This window comes from Lissotriton vulgaris, chromosome 7 (genome assembly GCF_964263255.1).
Source record: "Lissotriton vulgaris chromosome 7, aLisVul1.2, whole genome shotgun sequence".
Lineage (NCBI taxonomy): Eukaryota > Metazoa > Chordata > Amphibia > Caudata > Salamandridae > Lissotriton > Lissotriton vulgaris.
This window is the reverse complement of record NC_141695.1, coordinates 314,233,196-314,255,930: the sequence shown is the minus strand read 5'-3', so window position 1 is coordinate 314,255,930 and position 22,735 is coordinate 314,233,196. Positions and strand designations below refer to the sequence as shown.

The following is a 22,735-nucleotide window of genomic DNA, read 5'->3' as shown; positions in this document are numbered from 1 at the left end:
CCTGTGCCTGAACCCTGCGTATCCCACGGACAGCTGTGGGACTGTGGATTTGAGGTGTTCTGTAGTGTGGTGACCCGACTGTGCGGCTTTGGTGTGGTCTGATTACAGGGGAGTGCTCGGTGGTGTGCCTCTCTGTCGACTGGGCCTAATTGTACTGCCGTGCGATTAGCCGCCATCTTGGACGCATTTCTTGCTGCGCAACACCTCGTCCTTTGGAGCCTGCTCCCCCAGTGTCTCTACTCCCCTAACATTTGCTGGCGGTTTATTGCTGGCGGTTGGGCACCTTGACTGAATGTCCACCAGGAACACTATGGGGAAGGGCGACAAGACCCAGCCCAAACTGTCGTTTGATCAGCGGAGAACGAAGGGTGCAGAGGGGCCGGCCCCGGATGCCTCGCCGCGGCCTACGGCCTCCGACAGCACACTGTGTGCGGACATTCGTGAAATGCTGGGCACTATGGAGAAAGGCTTGCAAGACAGCATGGCGGCGATTGGCACTAAGGATGGACCGCATGTCTGAGAGAATACATAAGCATGCCGAATGGCTGGATATGGCAGAAAGGCGGCTGACGGAGGCAGAGGAGGCCCAAACGGAATGGGATAAAGACCGCAAGCAGTTCGGAAGACTGCTTCAAGTCATTCAAGACAAGACGGAGGACTTGGAGGGTCACTCACGGCGCTCCAACGTTCGCATTACTGGGGTGGCGGAGTCTACCAACACGGGTAAAATGGAGCTGTTCGTGGAGAAGCTGCTTCGGACCTTGTTGGGGGAGGAGGTCTTCTCCCCTATGTTCATCATCGAGAGGGCTCATCGCACTCTGGGGCCGAAGCCGCAACCAGGACTCCCACCGCGGCCGATTATTGCGAAGCTCTTTTACTATAGAGACAGGGATCTAGCGCTGCGGCTAGCAAGGGAGAAAGGAAATTTGCAATTCGAGGGCATGAATATCTCCCTCTATCCGGACTTCACGGCGAGAGTGCAGGAGGAAAGGAAGCGCCCCATATAAGAAACAAATGAGAGACCTTGGGCTGGACTATGCCATGTTGTACCCTGCGAGACTCCGAATCAACAAGCAGGGGCACTCACACTTTTTCACCGACCCTGCGGAATTGAAAAAATCCCTGAAGGAGTGGGCTAAGGAACAACGCCACAGCCCGAGGAGTCATCGAGAGGACGCTGATGCCGCTGCTGACATGGACGGCCAGGGGTAATTGAGTCTGCGGACTCCTTTCAGGGTCGACTGTGCCCTCCCGAACCTTTGACTTTGGTACAGTCGCTGTGTGCCTACTGTGTCGCAATTGTGGGGTGAGATCTTGCTAGCTACTCATTGAACGCATACGAATGCACTGGGGATCTGGTGGCAGCACGCTTTGCTATCTGCTGGTTGTTTTGGGGAGGGCCCTCCCGCGCGCGGGAGCTTAGCTCTTTGATGGTGAGGTTTTGGGCTAGTGAGGGTGCCGAATGCTACTGGGGGGCGGGGTGGTGGAGTAACCGAGGTTTAAGGTCCTAGACCCAATTGTACTGTTGTCTGGCTGGGAACCTCTGCCCCGGCGCTTTTGGCTTTTGGCTCTCCTGAGGGCCCCTTGGGTCTGTAGAGTCCACTGGTGGTTTCGGGGAGGGGGATGGTGGGTGGTGGTGGGACCTGTCTGACCGGTTTGGGGTTGGTCGGCTGTGGGTGGGTGGGTGGTTGTTCTTTTCTTCTTTTGTTGACCATGTTACATATGTCAATTGGGGACTGTTGGGGGGAGGGTTTTGTTCGGCCTACTACTGGATTGTGTCTGCTGTGCCACCTGTGCGACGCTGATTCGCTCCCTGTCCTGCAATGGTGGACGTTGAGATTTTAGGGCCGGAGAGTGGCCCCAACTCTATCAGGAGTGTCCTGCTAGATCTAAGATTCCAGGTGGGGACATACCACTGAAGTTTGCCCTGCAGATAGGGAGGTCATCTTCCATGCAAGGATTTATGGACCAAAAAAAGAGTTTAAACACAGAGCTCTTTTTTATAGGCAGCCAATGAAGTGTTCAGAGGGCGATCGAGGCAGGAGATGACAGATTAGCCATGCTGCCCTATTTGGCACCACCTGGGGTATGGAGGGTGGTCCTTCATTCATGGCGGCCATTAGGGCATAGCCATAATCCAGGCGGCTGATTATAAAGACCTGGACTAGTGTTTTTCTTGAATGAAACATTAGCCACTGAAATGCTTTCCTGAGGAGGCGTATGATTCCAAAGCAAGAGTCCGAAATGGAATTCATGTGTTCCCTCATGGAGAGGTTCTCAAATGACTCCCAGGTTTCTAACTACCGCTTTCGGGGTGGGAACTGGACCCACATCTTGAGGACACCAATGTTCAGACCACACAGAATGGGCCTTCCCAAAAAGCACAATCTCAGTTTTGCTTGGAATGTGAGGGGGCTGAATGATTTCCGTAAACTCCGAAAGGTACTGGCATACTTACAGCGACACCGGGTTGATCTCGCCCTGCTCCAGGAAACCCACCTGCCTCTAACTAGTCCTATGCTGTTGACCAGGGGTCTTGGGAATGCTTGTGTTGCTGCAGGGTTCACTACGCATGCGAGGGGTGTGCTTACGTGGGCTAATCCCAAATCGCAATTGAAACTACAGAAGGTTGTTGTGGACCCGGAGGGTCGGTATGCCGTTGCCCGTTGTGTGGGGAAAGGACACGATTTGTTAGTTGTGAATGTGTATGGCCCCAATTACGACACACCTATCTTTTACACTACGCTGGCGGATCTGTGTAGACAGTATGAGGGCTCCAGGTTGCTGTGGGGGGAGATTTCAATTTCGTGTTGGACCCAGAGCTGGACAGGTCGGCTGGTGCTTCCAAAAGCCCGGCGGCCTCGGCATTACTCATGCAGGCGGAATTGGTGAAGCTTGATTTGTTTGATGTATGGCGTCATAGGCACCCGGGGAAGGGTGGTTTCACTCATTACTCAGCCTATCATAATATACACACGAGGATTGATTATTGGTTTGCCTCCCACTCCCTCCTTAATTCAGTGAAGGGATGTGCAGTACTGCCCCGCACACTATCTGACCATTCACCACTGCTTTTGCTACTGGAGGCACCGGCTAGAAAGATTCCCCCGTTCACCTGGAGGTTCCCCCCCTATTCACTCCTGGACGAGGCCTTTAGAGGGGAATTAGCTGAGGATATAGACACTTACTTCTCAACTAATGTGGGGTCTGTGGATAGTGTCCAGGTACTTTGGGATGCGTTCAAGGTTTACATACGTGGGATGACGATGGCCAAACACTCAGGGGTGCTTAAAGCTATCAGGCAGCGATTGAAATACTTGGAAACACAACTGTCCGATCTGGAGCGACAGGCGGGGGGTGCAGAGGGTACTGACACACATGAGAGGCTTAAATCCCTGCTAGCGGAATTCCATGAGGAGGCGGATAGGGAGATACAGCATATGGGGAAGTACGCCACGGCACGCACATACGGGGAACGGGACCGCCCTGGCTCCCTGTTGGCTAAACTGATGCGTAATAGCAGACCGCCATTGGTGATTGAGGAGTTATTAACATCTAGTGGTGAGGTAGTCACGGAGGAAGGGGATGTACTGGCGGAATTCCATGCTTATTATACCAAACTGTATAAATCACGGTCAGGCCACCTAGAGGAGGAAATAGATGACTATCTGAGCTATATCCAGATGCCCTTTTTGGCCAATTGGCAGAGAGAATTTCTTATGGCACCATTCCAGAAAGAAGAGATTACGGAGGCCCTGGAGGGGATGAGATCAGGCAGCGCTCCGGGGGCTGATGGACTTACGGTGGCCTTCTATAAGGCTTTCCAAGACAAACTTGAACCCTACCTGATGCTGCTCTTTGACGACATTTGTCAACAGGGTAGTATGCCGAAATCTATGAGGGAGGCTCTTCTCATTACCATCCCGAAGCCGGGAAAACCCCCCAACGAGTGTGGCTCGTATAGGCCGCTATCCCTGATTAACGTAGACGCCAAATTATACGCAAAAGTTTTGGCAGCGCGTTTGGCTCTACTTGTCCCAGACTTGGTTGCCCCGGAGCAGGCTGGGTTTGTCCCCACTCGGAACTTGACCTACAACATTCGTACGGTGCTAGGCACCATTCAGCATGTCCGGCAGGAGAATAAGGCTGTTGCTATCTTCCTGGACATGGAAAAGGCCTTTGATTCAGTGGAGTGGCCGTTTATGCTCAGGGTTCTGCGTAAGTATGGGCTCGGCGAACCTTTTTTACAGATGCTAGGGGCCCTGTACTATAAGCCGGCTGCACCACTAAAGATAGGGAACTCGGTCACTGCCCCGATTGAGATCAGCAGGGGCACCCGACAAGGTTGCCCCCTCTCCCCGCTTCTGTACGCTTTAGTGGCGGAACCTCTGGCGTGCGCTATTAGGGAATACCATGGGTTTGAAGGGATCAACTTCCCTACCTATCAGATTGGCATTTCGACGTACGCAGACGACACCCTGTTATATGTTCGTGAACCAGAGGAGAACTTGTCGTCTGTCTTGCGGGAAGTGGTGAGGTTTGGAGCCCTGTCTGGATTGCGGGTCAACTGGAACAAGTCTGTGGCGCTTCCTCTGACCCCGGTGACCCTCCCGTTTGACTCGGAATACCCGCTGCAATGGACCATGGACTCTATCCGTTACTTGGGGATTCGTGTTCACACTGATCCTGAGATTCTGGTGCGCGAGAACTATGGTGTTGCGTACTCTAGACTGGTGGATGATGTGGAGGTGTGGTGCAGGCTCCCGCTGTCTCTGTTGGGCAGAATAGCAATAATGAAGATGGTGGTCCTCCCCAGTTTCCTCTTTCTCTTTGCTAATATCCCCGTAGTGCTCTCAAAAGCTTTTTTCCGGTAGCTCACGCAGACGCTCATCAGGCTTGCGTGGGGGGCAAACAACCGAGAGTTCAATGGCAAACTTTAATGCTCCCCTATGACCGAGGGGGCCTGGGGGCTCCAGATTTGGAACGGTACTACAGAATAGCGCAGGGGGCTCATCTACACACTTGGATCCATGGGGACCCTGGTATCCCGCATGTGAAGCTGGAGCGCCTCTTCGCGGATCCCACCCCGCTCCCGGCCACAATATGCTGCCCTGTTGATCGCAGGGTTGGTAATTTAGACTCTATTGCAGCCACAAACCATGCTTGGCATGAGCTAGTCCGCTCCCGGAATAGCGAGCTGCTGTACTCCCCCCTCATGCGGGTGGAATGGGCGGTGTGGTTGGCCCCGCTGACAGAGAAGGGGGTCCTTAAGGCGTTACGGGACTTGGGCATAGAAAAGATGGGGGGTTTCTTCTTGAACGGCACGGTGAAGACATTGCAACAGGTCCTACAATCCCACTCTGGGAAGACGCTGTTGCACAGCTTTCAATATCATCGGGTCCGTAGGGCGCTGCAGGCCTTGCTAGGCCCGGAATTGTCAGAGCCGCAGGAGGTGCTGGAGCTCACATATGTTATTAAGAACCCATCGTCCAGCAAGTTGGTAATGAATCTTAAGAAATTGGGGGACCGGCACCGGCAGTACCCACTCTCCAAGGCCAGATTAGCTTGGCAGTCTGATCTCCAGCTCACGATCTCGGATGAGATGTGGCACTACTGTTGTACGAACACTAGAAAGATCTCACTTAATAGTAGACATCGTTTGATACATTTTAAGTATTTACAGCGGGTCTACTACACACCGGAAAGGTTGCACAGGTACGGATTGCGGGAGTCGGCGGAGTGCGAGCGGTGCCACTTTCCCTCGGCTGATTTCTTACACATGTCCTGGACTTGCCCTAGTATTCATGCATTCTGGCAGGGGGTATTCGCGGAACTTAGTATGATGTTGGGAACGGAGGTACTGCCGTGCCCGGCTCTGGCGCTGCTGGGCTTTTCCAAACCATTGCCGGTGGCGGTGCGGCGCTTGGCTGATATTGCTCTGCTGACGGCCAAGCGCTTGGTTGCGTTGTGCCGGATGAGGGGTCCGGTTCCCACCAAAAGGCGCTGGGAGACGGATTTACTGTATTGCTGTACGCAGTCTGAGGTGTATAGTGAACTGCTTCCCCCGAAGAGTCGCCCTAAGAATTTCTGGGGGTTATATAGGGAATATCAGTGTGCCAAAGGGGGCGGTGAGTCGGACCCTGAGGGGGAGGAGTTGGATGAGCTGCAGGAGGGTGGGGTGGAGGCGGCAGAGGTTGACATGCTACACGTTTGACTGTCCTTTTTCCTGAGGTAGTAGCCTAGTCCCTTGTTGCTGTTGGTCGAGATGTTTGGGGTGTGTCCCCCCGGGGTGGTTGCATAGGGCGGGTGGTCTCGGTGGCTCCTTTAGAATTCTCCCTTGCACTTTTGGGCCCATGGGTCCTTGGCTATAGGTGCATTGTTAATTTTTAGAATCAGCAATCATAGCAGGTGGGTGTGTGGACATAGGAACGGGTGGTCTGGCTTGTTTGGGGGGTGGGGGGTTTGTTAGGATGTTGGTTTATTGCACTTTTCCCCTTTTTTTACGTAATCTGTGTACATGATTCCGAGACTTCGTCTGCACAGTCACGCTAGCTGCATTGTATTTGCACATCACTCTGTGGTCATGGGTGTCGATGCTGGAATTATCTACTTCACTCTTGCTACACGTCAAAGCTACTCCTGCAGAACGCTTTTTCTGTCTGCGCCGCCAGGCCTCCGGGATGCTGGCACTATGGCTGTGTATGTTACTACTGACCACTGTCCTAGATGATATTTATTGTTGCCGCCGGCCTCTCGGTTGTAGGCGATGAGTGCTGTGTGCTTACATCGAAGGTGCAATAAAGTACAAATTTAGCAAAAAAAATAAAATATAGGTCTAAAAGTATTGAAAAAAACTATTAAAAAAGCCAGATTTTGAGAGAAATTGTAAACTGTTTGTAATCAGTGCAAGTGAGAAGGTGTAGCAGAAGCGGATTCCAATCCTGGGGGACTAAGTAGGAGAATGAACGCCCCTCATACCTGGTAGTGGCAATGCATCAGGGATGTAACAGGAGTGTCCTGCTAGATCTAAGATTCCAGGTGGGGACATACCACTGAAGTTTGCCCTGCAGATAGGGAGGTCATCTTCCATGCAAGGATTTATGGACCAAAAAAAGAGTTTAAACACAGAGCTCTTTTTTATAGGCAGCCAATGAAGTGTTCAGAGGGCGATCGAGGCAGGAGATGACAGATTAGCCATGCTGCCCTATTTGGCACCACCTGGGGTATGGAGGGTGGTCCTTCATTCATGGCGGCCATTAGGGCATTGCCATAATCCAGGCGGCTGATTATAAAGACCTGGACTAGTGTTTTTCTTGAATGAAACATTAGCCACTGAAATGCTTTCCTGAGGAGGCGTATGATTCCAAAGCAAGAGTCCGAAATGGAATTCATGTGTTCCCTCATGGAGAGGTTCTCAAATGACTCCCAGGTTTCTAACTACCGCTTTCGGGGTGGGAACTGGACCCACATCTTGAGGACACCAATGTTCAGACCACACAGAATGGGCCTTCCCAAAAAGCACAATCTCAGTTTTGCTTGTACGCAGCTGAAGACGCCGCAATTTTATTCATATAGACATGGAATCTTTCTTTAGTAGAGTCCGGGTTAGGTCCCATTATGATGACAAGATGGGTGGTATCTCCATAAGAGATTACCTCAAAACCAAAGGATTTTATCATATATGCCAGTGGGGCTACTTACATATTACAAGCATTTGCAATGCAATAGGTCTCGCTTTTACAAGAGTGTTTAAGCTATTAGCATTGCAAATGACAACGCCTTTTATTTGTTTTAAAAACCAAAACATAAAAAAAGACATTGTCATTTACAATGCCAATAGCTCAAACTCGCGTAAATGTGAGACCTATTGCATTGCAAATGCTTATTTCGTTTCCAGTACTGCTTACGAGAAAACAAATTCAGCTACTAAGTCCCAAGGTCATGTTCTTCTGTGGAGCGGACCACAATCCACATAGTTAAACACTAAAAAACATGCTTAAAGTCCGCAAGCAAATCAGGCATGTTTTGCTACCGCTACGACTTATCACTGCAACTTGAGTTACACGAAATGACTGCTGTGACGCTGATGCACAGGACTAGACACCACCTTTACGGTTACATAACAGTCATTAGGAAAAGTAGCAATTAGAATCAATGATTCCGTAAACATAACACGTGGAGGTTAGCCACTCACTGTTGTACGTGGAAATGACAGCTGGCCCAGAGGAACAACATTAGCCGTTCTTTGTCCCCCCCTCATTTTAAACACCTCTGTATTGAACCAATGCTTGTACATTATTCATATATAAGCCGTGAATTACATATTTAGGTTTAGGATAATATTAATCCTGTATCAAGGAAGCCCTCTATGAAGAACTCACACCCCAAAGGCAGGGAATGATCAGTGCCTGGTTTCAAATAAACACACAGTGATTAAAATGCACACATTCTGCAGCATACATTAAAAGCTGAGCTGCTTACAAGCTGCTCGGATTTCTGCAGCAAGCACATTAACCCACTCAGCTGAGTCAGTTTTAGTGAAGACAGTAACAACAGCAAATAATGTTTTGTTTTAAGGATTAACTCAAAGTCTTAAAACTATTAACCGGGTTTATTTATCTTGCACTAAACACGTGTAAATGCTTGCACAGCAAATCCTGGACTTTTTCAGTTTTAAAAAGAAGAGACAACAGGAGAAGACAAATTTCTGGTTTCCTTGCCCACTGCGACAATGCATACACATCGAAGCAGGGCCCTGCTGTGTCTCATTTTACTGCATGTAATGTACCAATGACGCTGTTTCACTGGGGGCAAGAATAAAGGAATAAGAATAACAATAAAGGACTTCCTATGTTGCCGGTGTGTCTTCCTTTAAAAATGGAGAAGAACCACAGCCCACAAAAGGAGCCACGTTGTCTTGTCTACTGTAGCTCCCTCTCACTCCTGTTAAAGACAGTAAGATTTGAATTGGGTTCGCAACAAATGTGAATTTTATTTTTTATTGGACAGGAAAATCATTGAAGAAAACAGCTGTCAAAGAAAAGACTGCTACTTATTTCCTATTTATTCTGAGGAAAAGTGTTTTCTGATCAGCATCATTTGTACCGAGACTCCATTGCTTTTTCATTGCCATCTCGTGTCAAACACTTCCACACGACCCACCTTGTCGTTTCTGTTGATGCCTGAGGAAAATCAAACTAACAGAACAACAGCCATCTTGCAGCCTGCATTTCTGCCCAGGAACTGTCGCACACCCAACCCCCCCTGTTCTTGTAATTCAACAGAAAGCCATGAGACACTCACACCCTGTGTAAATGATTTGTTTTCCATCTCCTGCTCCCAGCCTGGTAAACATCCTTGACACCGTGAATAGGTTATCTGGACAATGGTCTGACTGCTGGGCCTTGATCAGGGTGATTAAACAATGACCTGAAAGACTGAGCCTTGATCAAAGCTGAGTGACCACTGATTTGTGTACTAAGCCTTGACCAGGTCACCATCTACAAACGTCGTCTGGATCTGGTTATCAACTGCAAACACTGCCCTGATTGAACAATGAACTAACAGCCAAAAGACTGAGATGAAAAAGTATAAAAGGCTTGTAAGCTGCGGAGTAAAGCAGCAGCCTCCTCTGGCTTGTTTCTGACGAGCTTGGAACTCTGTTCCATAGCCCGGGCAATTTGAATAAATCTGGGTTCCTCCTGCAGACAAAGGCTCCTGTGTCTCCTTTTACTACGTATGAAGGGTATGGAAGGCTTGGGCGGTTCCTCCGCCGCCGAGACCAAGTAAGTGGGTTAATCCGGTTCTTCAATTCACATGCTGAAAACAGCCACCCGACATTTCCTTTTGTTTTCATTACTTTTGTTACGATCACAGCACTGGCGCGGGTGCCACAATTGCACCAAAAGTAAAGAAAAGCACTTTTTTTTCCTATTATTTTTGATGCAATGGTGGCAACCTCGTCAGTGCTGGGATCGTAACAAAAGTAATGAAAACGAAAGTAAATGGCAGGCGGCCACGAGCGATAAAAATAATAATAAAAAGCTGCTATCTCGGAATGATGATGGGGCGGGCAAACACAGCAGAAAGTGGGCATGGTGTGCTGAATGTTTCAAAGCACGTTGTGCCTGCAAGTAAGAAACTCAATAAAGAAAAGAAAAGAGTCTTACTGACAACAACAAACAAGCATTGGCCGCGCGGTCGTGAAAGTGACGCGGCCACGTGGCCGTGAAAGTGATTGCGCTCTATAAGGGTGCCTGCGTGCGATGCGCTTAATGAGGAAGAGAGAGGAAACCCAGATGGTGCCTGTGCCTGTAACCGCGCGCATAACCGCACGCTTTAGGCCACACAAAAAGTGTGTGGGTGGATTTTTAAAGCCCACTTACTAAAAGTCTCGCTAGAACAGCACATGCGCTGGCTCGGGGGAGGCCTAAAAAAGAGTGGGGCTCAATCAGGATCCCTGTGGCACTCTCCTGTCCAAAGTTTTAGTTCGGGAGCAGAAGGACTAACTGTACTGTGTGGGTGCACTCACTCAGAAAATTCTTCAGCCAACCCAGAGCTTTCCCACCGACACCAATCTCCCCCAGTCTTTTAATTAGGTCTGAGTGGGAGATGGTGTCCAAAGCTGCAGGCAGATCTAATAGTACCAGCATTGCTGAGTGGCCATCATCCAAAGAAAGTCTTATGTTGTCTAAGGTCTCTACTAGTGACGGTCCTGTGCTAAAGGGAAGGTGGACGGGGGGGTTCGGGGGGGGGGGGAGGCAGAGGGGCGAGCATAGAATGGTTTTCAAGAAAAGCTGTCAGTTGGGTATTCACAAAGATGACGTAACTTTCTCAAAGAAAGGAAAAGTGAGATGGGTCTAAAGCTTGCCAATTTTTTGGGACTTGCTGTGGGATTTCTAAGATTGGGTTTGACCCTGGCTGATTTCCATTTAATTGGGAGTGTATCTGTGCTCATGGAAAGACTGAATAACTTGGTGAGATCAGAGAGAAGTACTCGTGCCAGAGTTGCCATGATGTACGGTGGAGCAGGGTTCTTAGGAGATCTGGCTGGGTTTTTATCTGTGCACTGACTTGGACCCGGGTCATCCTATTAAACTCCTCCAGAAGAACAGGGCAAGCAGTTTCTTAAGAGATGAGCTCTTTTGCAAAGGTATTATAAGTTTCTCACTATTTTTTCCTCAAAATAGTTGCCAAGATCATTTGAGAGGCTGGGACTAATTCCACACAAGGGCTTCTTGGCCTCGCTGTGGTGCTTCCTGAATATGGAGCACCATGCGCGCTACCCTTTTCCTGTACGACAATCTCCTCACCTTTTCAAAGATCCGAATCTTCAGCCATTATGCTAAAAATGTAAACTGTTTTTCCATAAGCTTAAGATATGTCTAGACTCAAATACCAATAACTCATTGCACCAAGATGCCACCTAGTAGTAAGCTGCTTTTCCTATGCTGGAGTAAGTCTGGCTCTTGGAGAGCTGGGCTTATCGGATCGTCGGAAGCGGTCGCTCCCACGCTCCCTGGCTCCTGGTGGTATCGTTACTCACTTTGACTGTCTGTGCCTTTTAAAACTGTGTGTTTCGAAGACGTCACTGCGCTCATAGCGCTTCTGGTGATTTTAGCATTTGCATTGTCTGTGCCATTTAAACTGTGTGTTACGAAGACGGCACTGCGCTCATAGCGCTTCTGGTGATTTTAGCATTTGCATTGTCTGTGCCATTTAAACTGTGTGTAACGAAGACGGCACTGCGCTCTATTTTTGCCCACTAGCGCCGCTTGTGTAAAAGCGCTCTGAGTATACTCTCGGTGGCTCCAGCCTCACTCGGCTTTACACCGCCTCCATTTTGTTTGTTTGTTTGTTTGTTGTGCCCCAGAGCCCTTCCTCCCCGCCCCGCTCCCGCCTCCCAGCTGCCCCTCCCACGCTCCGCCCCCCTCCACTCTCCATTTAGGACAGATGGCCCTACGCGCAGCGTCCACGCGCTGCGGCCGCGCCAAAGGTACGTCAAAGGTAAGCCCGTCTACGCCCGTCTGCGCCTGGACCGCGCCCAGCGCCAGACCCCCCTGCAAATCCCAGCCCTCCTGCATTACATACGACGCCGCAACCCTCACTGCCGTTAACCCCGGCCGTCCTCCAAACTGCCACCAAGCCGCACCGGGACACACCCATGGACCCTTCACTTGCCACTCCTGCATATTCGACTGCATTAAGACCCACACCAAATCCACAAACACCACACAGAGATCCGACACTAACCACCTAAAATGCATCCTTCTCAACTCCCGCTCAGTTCACAAACACGCCATCGACCTTTGGAATCTACTCGACACCATTTCTCCGGAAGTCGCCTTCCTAACAGAAACCTGGATGAATGCCTCATCAGCTCCAGACATCACCATAGCCATCCCGGAAGGCTACAAGATCATCCGAAAAGACCGCACCAACCAAACAGGAGGAGGCATCGCCATCGTCCATAAGAACTCCATCCGCATCTCAACCAGCTCAGACGTCAACCTCGCTATCACCGAACACCTTCACTTCCAGATACACACCGACCCCAAGACCACACTCAGAGGCACACTTCTCTACAGGCCACCAGGACCCCGTACACAATTCAGTGTAGACATCACTGACTTCATCACCCCACACGCCCTCCCCTCCGAGGAATACATTCTACTGGGAGACCTCAATTTCCACCTGGAAAAGAGCAACGACATTAACACCACCACCCTTCTGGACAATCTCGCCAATCTCGGACTCAAACAACTTGTAAACACCCCCACCCACTACGCAGGACACACACTCGACCCTATCTTCACCTCCAGCAAGCACATCTCCTTCAATCACACCACAGCTCTCCATTGGACGGACCACAGCTGCGTCCACTTCTACTACAAAAAGACCACGATCCACAACCACCCTCAACCAACCCTGCGAAGAAACTGGAACAAAATCACCATCGACCAGATCTCCACATCGCTTCTGCAAAACCCTCCTGCATATTCGTCGAACCCTAACCAAGCAGCCATCAACCTCACACAATGGCTAACCCACAGTGCCGACAACCTAGCACCCCTGAAAAAACATCAAATCAAGCTAGGCAGCAAAAACGCCCCCTGGTTCAATGTTGACCTTAAGAAATCCAAGAAACTGTCGATCCCTTGAGAAACCCTGGAAAAAAGACCCAAACACTATCACCAGAGACGCCTTCAAAAACGCCACCCGTAAACACCACCAACTTTTCCGGACAACCAAGAAATCAGTTTTCAAAGACCGAATAGACAACAACGCCCACAACAGCAAGGAACTATTTAACATCGTCAAAGAGTTCACCAACCCCACCGCCAACACCAACGACATCACTCCCTCTCAAGTCCTTTGCGACTCCCTAGCTTCATTCTTCCACGACAAAATCACCGACATCCATAACAGCTTCAACAACCAACCCGGAGACCAACCCACCCAATCCACCTCCGAACCTAAACCCCCCTCGAACATCCTTTATGACTGGAACCCAATCACCACTGATGACACCATTCGCCTGATGAACTCCATCCACTCAGGATCCCCAACAGGCCCATGTCCCCACCACATCTTCAACAAAGCAGACTCCATCATCGCACCCCACCTCCGAGACGTCATCAACTGCTCCCTCAACTCCGCCACCTTCCCGGAAAGCTGGAAACACGCCGAACTCAGCGCCCTTCTGAAAAAACCCACAGCAGACCCCACCGAACTCAAAAACTACCGCCCCATCTCGCTCCTCCCATTCCCGGCCAAAGTCATTGAGAAAGCCGTCAACAATCAGCTCACCACCTTCCTCGAAACCAACAAATCCCTCGACTCTTCACAGTCCGGCTTCCGAGCCAAACACAGCACCGAAACCGCCCTCATCGCAGCAACAGACGACATTCGAACACTGCTGGACCACGGAGACACAGTCGCCCTCATCCGCCTTGACCTCTCTGCAGCCTTCGACACAGTCTGTCATAACACCCTTATACAACGCCTCAACAACATCGGAATTCAAGGAAAAGCACTGGATTGGATCATCTCGTTCCTTGCCGGAAGAACCCAGAGAGACCGCCTCCCACCTTTTAAGTCTGAGGCCACCGAAGTCATCTGCGGCGTGCCACAAGGATCTTCTCTCAGCCCTACTCTCTTCAACGTATACATGAGCCCCCTCGCAACCATCGCACGTCAACACAACCTCAACATCATCTCCTACGCTGATGACACTCAACTGATCCTCTCACTCACCAAAGACCCAAACACCGCCAAAACCAACCTACACAAAGGGATGAAAGAAGTAGCCGAATGGATGAAGCACAGCCGTCTTAAACTGAACTCGGACAAAACGGAAGTTCTCATCCTAGGTACTTCCCCTTCTGCCTGGGACGACTCTTGGTGGCCAGCGGCCCTAGGAAAAGCACCCATACCGACAGACCACGCACGGAACCTGGGCGTCATCCTGGACTCCTCACTCTCGATGACCAGACAAGTCAACGCCGTTTCATCATCATGCTTCAACATCCTACGCATGCTCAAAAAAACATTTCGCTGGATCCCCACCGAAACTAGAAAAACGGTCACCCACGCACTGATCACAAGCCGAATGGACTACGGAAACACCCTGTACGCCGGCACCTCCGCAAAACTTAAGAAAAAACTCCAACGCATCCAAAACGCTTCAGCCAGACTCATACTAGACATCCCTCGCAAAGACCACATTTCCGGTCACCTGAAAGACCTCCACTGGCTCCCCGTCAATAAGAGAATAACGTTCCGTCTCCTCACCCACGCACACAAAGCCCTCTACGAACTTGGACCCGAATGCCTCAACACGCGTCTATCCTTCTACACCCCCACCCGCCAGCTGCGTTCGTCCAACCAAGCCCTCGCCGCTGTTCCGCGCATCCACAAAACCACCATGGGGGGTAGATCCTTCTCCTACTTAGCGGCAAAACCTGGAACTCTCTTCCCATCCACCTCCGCCTTACTCAAAACCACCTAGCCTTCAGAAAACAGCTTAAACCCTGGATTTTCGATAAGTAATTCTCCCCCCTTCCTCAAGCGCCTTGAGACCCTCTGGGTATGTAGTGCGCTATATAAATATCTACTTGACTTGACTAAGCAATGATCAGCAGATCTACGTTTCCAATACATCCTGACCCAGTCTCATAAGTCTCATACAAACAACAGAAGAGCTGTATAAAGCGCTATCTAAAAACAAGTTATTGCCACGTGAGCTGTATAGTTTGATTTCTTCATCTATTTAAAAAAGAAAAGCAGAAGCTCTGAACCAAGCAGAACAAGTCCCTAAATACACCAATGCACACTTGAGCCCCTTTCCCTTCACATTTCCTTGGGTGGGCGGTTCTTACTGGGCATGGGGTAACTGCACTAATCTGCCGAGTTAAACTTGTTGAAAGTAACAGTATTTTCTGAGGTATAATAAATTAGATTATGCTTTGCTATTAATAGCTCTATGTAGTTTACAGCATGCTTTTATTCGTGATAGACTTATTTTTATACAGCTCAATTTTCTTTTGCTGGAAGACTATGAAGGTTCATTGTTGAGAAATATATGGAAGTATACCATATGACCTTTGAACCGAGGGTTTCTCTTCCTGGCTCTTTTCTCATCACCAAGGTGGTGGAGAATATCATAAAGAGTCACCAAGAAAACGGGCTGGCTGGCACAGAGCCGCATATTGCCATACACTATGTTCATTTAACTAGATCAATTGGTAAAGCACGTTTATGAAGGTACATGCAGATTTCCTTGCTCTTTACAAGTAACTATAACTCAGAATACAACTCTACCGCAAATAAATATATCTCCTTAGTAGACAGGTCATGAAGATTATATGATAAAGATTTATGGAAGATGATATCTCTTAGTGTCAGGTTCCCTGCACAGCCAGTGCATCAGGTAATAGAGAAACGTTATGTTATGTTATGTTATGCGTTTTTATTTGGCGCACAGATGCTCCAGCTAAGGAGCGTCCTGGCGCCCGACAAGGCAGCTGCACAACACAACTAAACAATAGAGACAACATATGTAAACAACTAAGGAAATAAAAACGTTTTCACCGCGCGGCGAAAGGATAGCAAATCGCTCATAGTGCGAAAAGCGCGAAACTAGGGAAAGAATGCATTACACCAACATCAAGATATAACAACCTGCCTGCCCCCTGCCTTGTATGCACATCTTACAGTGACCATCATTTGAAGGCTCACACAAAGTTTTGAGCTAATATTTGATTTATAAAAATGACATTTTCCTGTGGTGTCTTTCAAAATGATCCTTTCAGTCTCTTCTCACCTCAAACATTCATGGGTTAGAACCTACCCACTAGCACTAACTAGATTAGAGGTTGATGGGTGATGGGAGAACGAAGGCTTTGTATTGGGCTGGGGCGAGAAGGGCGGGCCTCCTCAGAAACAGCTATCACTTACATTACCCACCCTTTTTCCATAAAGGTTAAGCTCGGGCAGAGGCCTGAATGAGGACCCTCCACAACCTGTTGGGACAGGAACTGGAAACTTTCCTTGGTGGTCAAAGAAGAATTCCCATCTCCAGACTGTTTTAACCCCATTCAGTGGGTTGCCCCAGTATGGTTCTCAACCCTTTATAGTGATGGACTAGAGCAGATGAACATATACTGGGGAGGTTGATGGGCGGTGGGGAAAGAGTATTTACCCATGAAACTCTTCAGTCCGATCTTCTCCATCACTCTTAATGAGCAGACAGTGTCTCAAAATGGCAGCTAGGTGTCGAAAGAGTGCAGCCTCTTCCTGGAAAAAAAAAAGAAAATGTAAATAAAGGCTCTAAAAATCCACCATACACCCAAGTGCCAACAGAAGAGTTACAGGAGCAACAGAGATGCTTAAAACCAGGTAAATCACACAAAACTGTTCAATAAAGTACTCTACAAAAGTATCAAATGCACCACCCCCGCCCTGCAATCAGCAATGGTTAGACAATTGAAATTTGTTTCAGGTCAATACCTCAATGCTTGATCAAAAGAGCTCTTTACTACTATAAGTAACTAGCACTGGCGAAGCCTATAGGCCTGTTTTGCATTTTTGAATCCAGAGTAAAACATTAAAGAGCCTCATGCTGTGTAAAACACAAAATAAACAATCACTGGCATAACCAATAGGTCTCGTCTTTGGGACCTTATAAGTGGTTAGCCAGAGATATTGACTTTGCCTATGTCTTTCAGATGTGCTGTGTAGAAGTCTGTAGCATGCTGAAAAGTTATAATAAAAAAGTGTCCGAAGCATTTTTGTTACCTTATATAGGACCAAGTAAGCATTATGTACAACTGAACAACCATATTAAAAAATTATTAACAATAAATAATGGCTTAGCATAATGTTATTGGCATTGTAAATGACAATGCCTTTTATTTATGTTTTGGTTTTTGAAACATAAATAAAACACATTGTCATTTATAATGCCAATAGCTTAAACTTGCATAAATGCGAGACCTATTGCATTGCAAATGCTTGTTTGTTTTTTCCATTTGGTGTTATCTGATGTGGACCTAATAGGGTTAAATCCTACCTGATCTAAATGTATTAGGTGAGGTAGTATAACCTCCAGGTGATTTGGCAAGACCGTTACAAAACAAATTATATGGATATTCAGTAAGAGGATAGATATGAAAGCCTAGCTTTGCGACTAGGCCCTACAGTAAGGTGTGTAATGTCATCATTGTTGCTGCCTCTCTTCACAATGAAGCTGACAAATCATTTCAGTTTCTGCATCATAAAGTCTGCTAGTTGAAGACAGATTTTTAGCTTCATTTCATGATTTTTCCCTCGTTGAATAAATGTGAGTAAACTCCTGTATCCGCATCAGGGCGTGAAATTAATTTTTCCCAGACTCGGTTTGTAGAAAAAGCTGTTGATATTTTCCTTCCAGGCATACCTAACGACTGTGTCACGCATATGCCAATTTATGATCACTTTAAGAATGGTATTAGGAAGTTTGTAAGAGCTTGCTGGCTTAATACACCATATTTCTCAGCATGAGTGTGAGAGTCACAGCCAAAGTGAGCGGTTAACATCGGAGGTTGATAAACTGTATAATATTAGGTTGGGGAAATCAAACACCTATTTTTCGCTGCATGTTGACACTAAGGGGAATGACAGTAAGTATAATACAACCAAAAGTAACTGTGGGTCAACTATGTGTCAAAGTGTCAAAATGTGTCTGGATGACTCAAGTTAGTGCTTAAGAGAAATTAGGAAAGCACCCAACAAGAAATCGCTCTGTATGGGTAGATATCCATCAGTTACTCGCCCTTTGCCGCCCTGTCATCATTTGAAACACTTCCCAGAAGTGGAGAATCATGGTTGTTGCCACCTTCTGTGCGAAAGGCTAATGTTGTGAGGTTGTGGGCTTAAAGGGAAGTGCTGTGTGGTAACTGAGGAGCAGTGCAAAACAGAGTAGTGAAAACCAAAACAGGAAGAATGTGCTCTATGCTAAAATTGAATAATGAACACAAAAAAACTTTATTCTGGTGCCGTTCATTTCCAAATCTAAAAACAATTCAGTGCAAAGTTGCCAGTGATTAACCCTAATAATTACTGGCTCAAAGTGATGGTCGACATGTTTCTGCGGTAATTTAAAGATCAAAGAGTATCTCCCGCTTCTTCAGGACCTATAACATTTGCTACTGCTCGATGGTGCGATATAAAAAAGGATGTTTTGATACAGATTTCACCTGTTCAAACCTGGTAGTCCTCCTATAGAGTAAGAGGAACGTGCCACTCCTCGCCTGGCAACATCTCAGGAAGATAGTGCACCGCTCTGCCCGTCGGTACACTCCCCATACAGCCCAGACGGCTGCAGAGTCATCCTTTGACACATAGTTGACCCACAGTTACTTTTGGTTGCATTTTACATTGGTTATGGGGGCTGTAACTGTGTGGTCGGTAAATATTTCCTAGGACCCTCCGTTTAAGTTGTTTGTTGTTATTGAATGACAGTAAGTGCCAATTCAAAACAAGTTATATTTAATATGCTTATTATTTCTTTGAAAAATAGTACTTTTTTATTAAATCTAATCTTGCGAAATAGACACTGGCACAGTGAGAACAGGATTGAGACCAGATTACTTTCGCTGGAGAAAGAACATCTGCCTAGTGGTTATGATAGCCAATCGTATGTTTGAGTTGTGTTGAACAAGTTACTTACCTTCGGTAACGCTTTTTCTGGTAGATACTATATCTGCCTGTGGATTCCTCACCTTGTGAATATCCCCCTTGCGTCAGCAACGTTCGGAAATTTTCTTCGTAGCACGCCGTCGTGGGCGACGTCACAGGAGCACGGCATCACGCGCGACTCCGTCTGACGTCACCGACCCCATAATAGGCCCACGCCGGCGTGATGACGTCAGTTCCGCCCTTTTTTCCGTGCCTTCGAGGCACACGGACGGACCAACGATAGCAAATATGCAAATATACAGTGTACACAGTACAAATAGAACCAAATCAATACAACAGTATTATAATCATATATACAGAAAGACCAGGTATAGCAGAGTAGACAAACGGGGAGGCGGGTGGGTCAGTGAGGAATCCACAGGCAGATATAGTATCTACCAGAAAAAGCGTTACCGAAGGTAAGTAACTTGTTCTTCTGATAGATACATCTGCCGTGTGGATTCCTCACCTTGTGAATAGATTCCCACAGCAGTCCCCACTCCCGGAGGAGGGTGTCCACTCTGCTACACCAGGAAGTCTTGGAGGACAGAACGCGCGAAGTGGCCATCCCTCCTCACCTCGGTATCTAAGCAGTAATGCTTCGCGAAAGTGTGGAGGGAGGCCCAAGTCGCGGCCCTGCAAATATCCTCAACAGGCACACCCCTAGACAAAGCAGATGTTGCAGACTTTGCTCTAGTTCAATGAGCTCTAATACCCTCAGGAGGGTCCTTACCCGCAAGGGAGTAGCAGATCTTGATGCACAGGATTATCCATCTGGAAAGAGTGCGCTTGTGCACCGCTCTGCCCTTCTTGCAGCCAGCAAAGCCAACAAACAGCTGGTCATCCATCCGGAAGTCCTTAGTCCTGTCCAGATAGAAGGACACCGCCCGCTTAGGGTCCAGGCGATGCAGTCTCTCTTCCTCCTTAGACGGGTGAGGAGGAGGATAGAAGGTAGGAAGGGTAATGGACTGCCCAAGATGGAAAGGAGTCACCACCTTAGGCAGAAAAGCAGCCCTGGTCCTAAGAACCATCCTTTCTGCATGAATGGTCAGGAACGGGGGTTTGGAACTTAGAGCTTGAAGCTCACTTACCCTCCTTGCCGAGGTGATTGCAACGAGGAAAATAGTTTTAAAAGAGAGAAGCCTCAATGGACACTTGTGCAAGGGTTCGAAGGGAGAACCCATCAAAAAGGTCAGCACAAGATTCAAATCCCACTGAGGAATAAGAAAAGGGGTAGGAGGAAACATATTCACAAGACCCCTCAAGAATCTCACAACCACCGGAGACTTAAAGAGAGAAGGCTGATCCGGCAAACATAGAAACGCCGATAAGGCCGAAAGATAGCCCTTGACCGTGGACACAGCCAAACCTTGCCGCGCCAGATAAAGGGCAAACTGTAAAATATTAGACAAAAGAGCCTTCAAAGGGTCAATATCCCTCTCCCTGCACCAAGAAACACATTTTGTCCACCTATAGGAGTAAATGGACTTAGTGGTGTCACGCCTGGCAGAGAGAATGACATCCACCACCTCGTGCGGGAGAGAAAAAGAACTCAAGTTGCCCCGTTCAATCTCCAGGCATGAAGGTGTAATGTCTGGAGGTGGGGGTGTAGAACCTGCCCCTCCAACTGAGAGAGGAGGTCTGCCCTGTGAGGGAGACGGAGCGGCTGGTGAGAGGATAGGTGGAGTAGGTCCGAATACCACACCCTTCTCGGCCAATCCGGGGCAACCAAAATGACTTGGGCCCGGTCTTGACGAATCTTCCTCAGAACCCGAGGAATCAAAGGTATGGGGGGAAACGCGTAAAGGAGTCGACCTCCCCAACTCAACTGAAACGCGTCCCCCAATGCTCCTTGCATCGGATACTGGAGACTGCAGAATGAAGGGCAGTGGGCATTCTCGCGAGTGGCGAAAAGATCCACCCGAGGAGTCCCCCACATCCGAAAGATGTTGCGAACAACCTCCGGGTGAAGCCTCCACTCGTGGTCGGCAGAAAACTGCCGACTGAGACTGTCCGCACGCACGTTCAGAACCCCGGCCAGATGATTTGCCACCAGACAAATCTGATGGTCCTGAACCCAGGACCAGAGACGCAGAGCCTCTCTGCAGAGACACTGCGACCCTACTCCTCCCTGCTTGTTGATGTACCACATCGCGGTCGTGTTGTCCGTAAGAACCTGAACCGAACGACCGCGAAGGGAAGGGAGGAAGGCCTTGAGCGCCAAACGTATCGCCCTCAATTCCAGAAGGTTGATGTGAAACAACCTTTCTTCCGGAGACCAAAGACCCTTGACCTCCAGGTCTCCCAGATGAGCACCCCACCCGAGAGTGGATGCATCCGATATCACTGTGGCCACTGATGGAGGTAGCTGAAAAGGCTTTCCTTGTGACAGATTGCCTTCCACGCCCCACCAGGACAGGTCCGCCGCAGTTTCTCTGGAGATCCTCACAGACTCCCTGAGATCTCCGTTGTGCTGATACCACTGCCTGCGGAGGCACCACTGGAGTGCCCTCATGTGCCAGCGTGCATGACTGACCAACAGAATGCAAGAAGCCATCAGACCGAGCAGACGAAGGACCTTCAGGACTGGAACGACCGCTCCAGGGTAAAACAAAGGAATCATTTCCTGAATGTCGCGAATCCTTTGAGGTGGAGGGAATGCACGACATACAGAAGTGTCCAGTACTGCACCTATGAACAGGTTGCGCTGGGAGGGCACCAGGTGAGATTTGGGTACGTTTATCGAAAAACCCAACCTGTGTAACAACTGAGTTGTCTCCTGCAGATGATGGAGCACCATCTCCGGCGACTCTGCTTTGATCAGCCAGTCGTCTAGATAAGGGAATACAGGAATCCCTGACCTCCTGAGATGCGCCGCCACCACTGCCATCACCTTGGTGAAAACTCGAGGCGCAGTAGTAAGTCCAAACGGGAGGACCGCAAACTGATAGTGCTGCGACCCCACCGTAAAACGGAGATACTTCCTGTGCGACTTCAGGATTGGGATGTGAAAATACGCATCCTGCAAGTCGATCGACACCATCCAGTCTTCTTCCATCAGCGCCAGAAGAACCTGAGCAAGGGTGAGCATTTTGAACTTCTCCTGTTTGAGATAGAGGTTCAAAACCCTGAGATCCAGGATAGGCCGAAGCCTGCCATCCTTCTTGGGAATCAAGAAATACCGGGAGTAGCACCCTTGACCCCTCTCCTGCTCTGGAACCACCTCTATCGCTCCCTTTCGAAACAGAGCCAGGACTTCCTCCTGCAGGAGAAGCAGGTGGTCCTCCGAGCAATAACGTTGGCAAGGAGGGTAATTGGGAGGGAACTCCTGAAAAGGAAGTGCATACCCATTCTCTACGAGATTGAGAACCCAAAGATCTGATGTAACCGATTCCCAATCTCGTAGAAAGTGAGTAAGCCGACCCCCTACTGGCCCTACATGATCCAGAATGGTGGATCTAGGGCTGCTTTGCTGATGCGGGTGGGGGTTGGGCATTATTGGAGGAAGTGGAGGAAG

General features: G+C 48.7%; 1 protein-coding gene across 1 annotated transcript in view; it reads right to left on the bottom strand.

The window, feature by feature from the left end:
* LOC147701456 (chaperone Ric-8A) overlaps positions 1 to 22,735 on the bottom strand; it is a 348,728-nt gene that overhangs the window by 142,122 nt on the left and 183,871 nt on the right. The window contains exon 4 of the mRNA XM_086930133.1: positions 16,703 to 16,797. Within this exon, the coding sequence (XP_086786259.1) occupies positions 16,703 to 16,797 (95 nt within the window). The remainder of the gene's footprint in view (positions 1 to 16,702; positions 16,798 to 22,735) is intronic.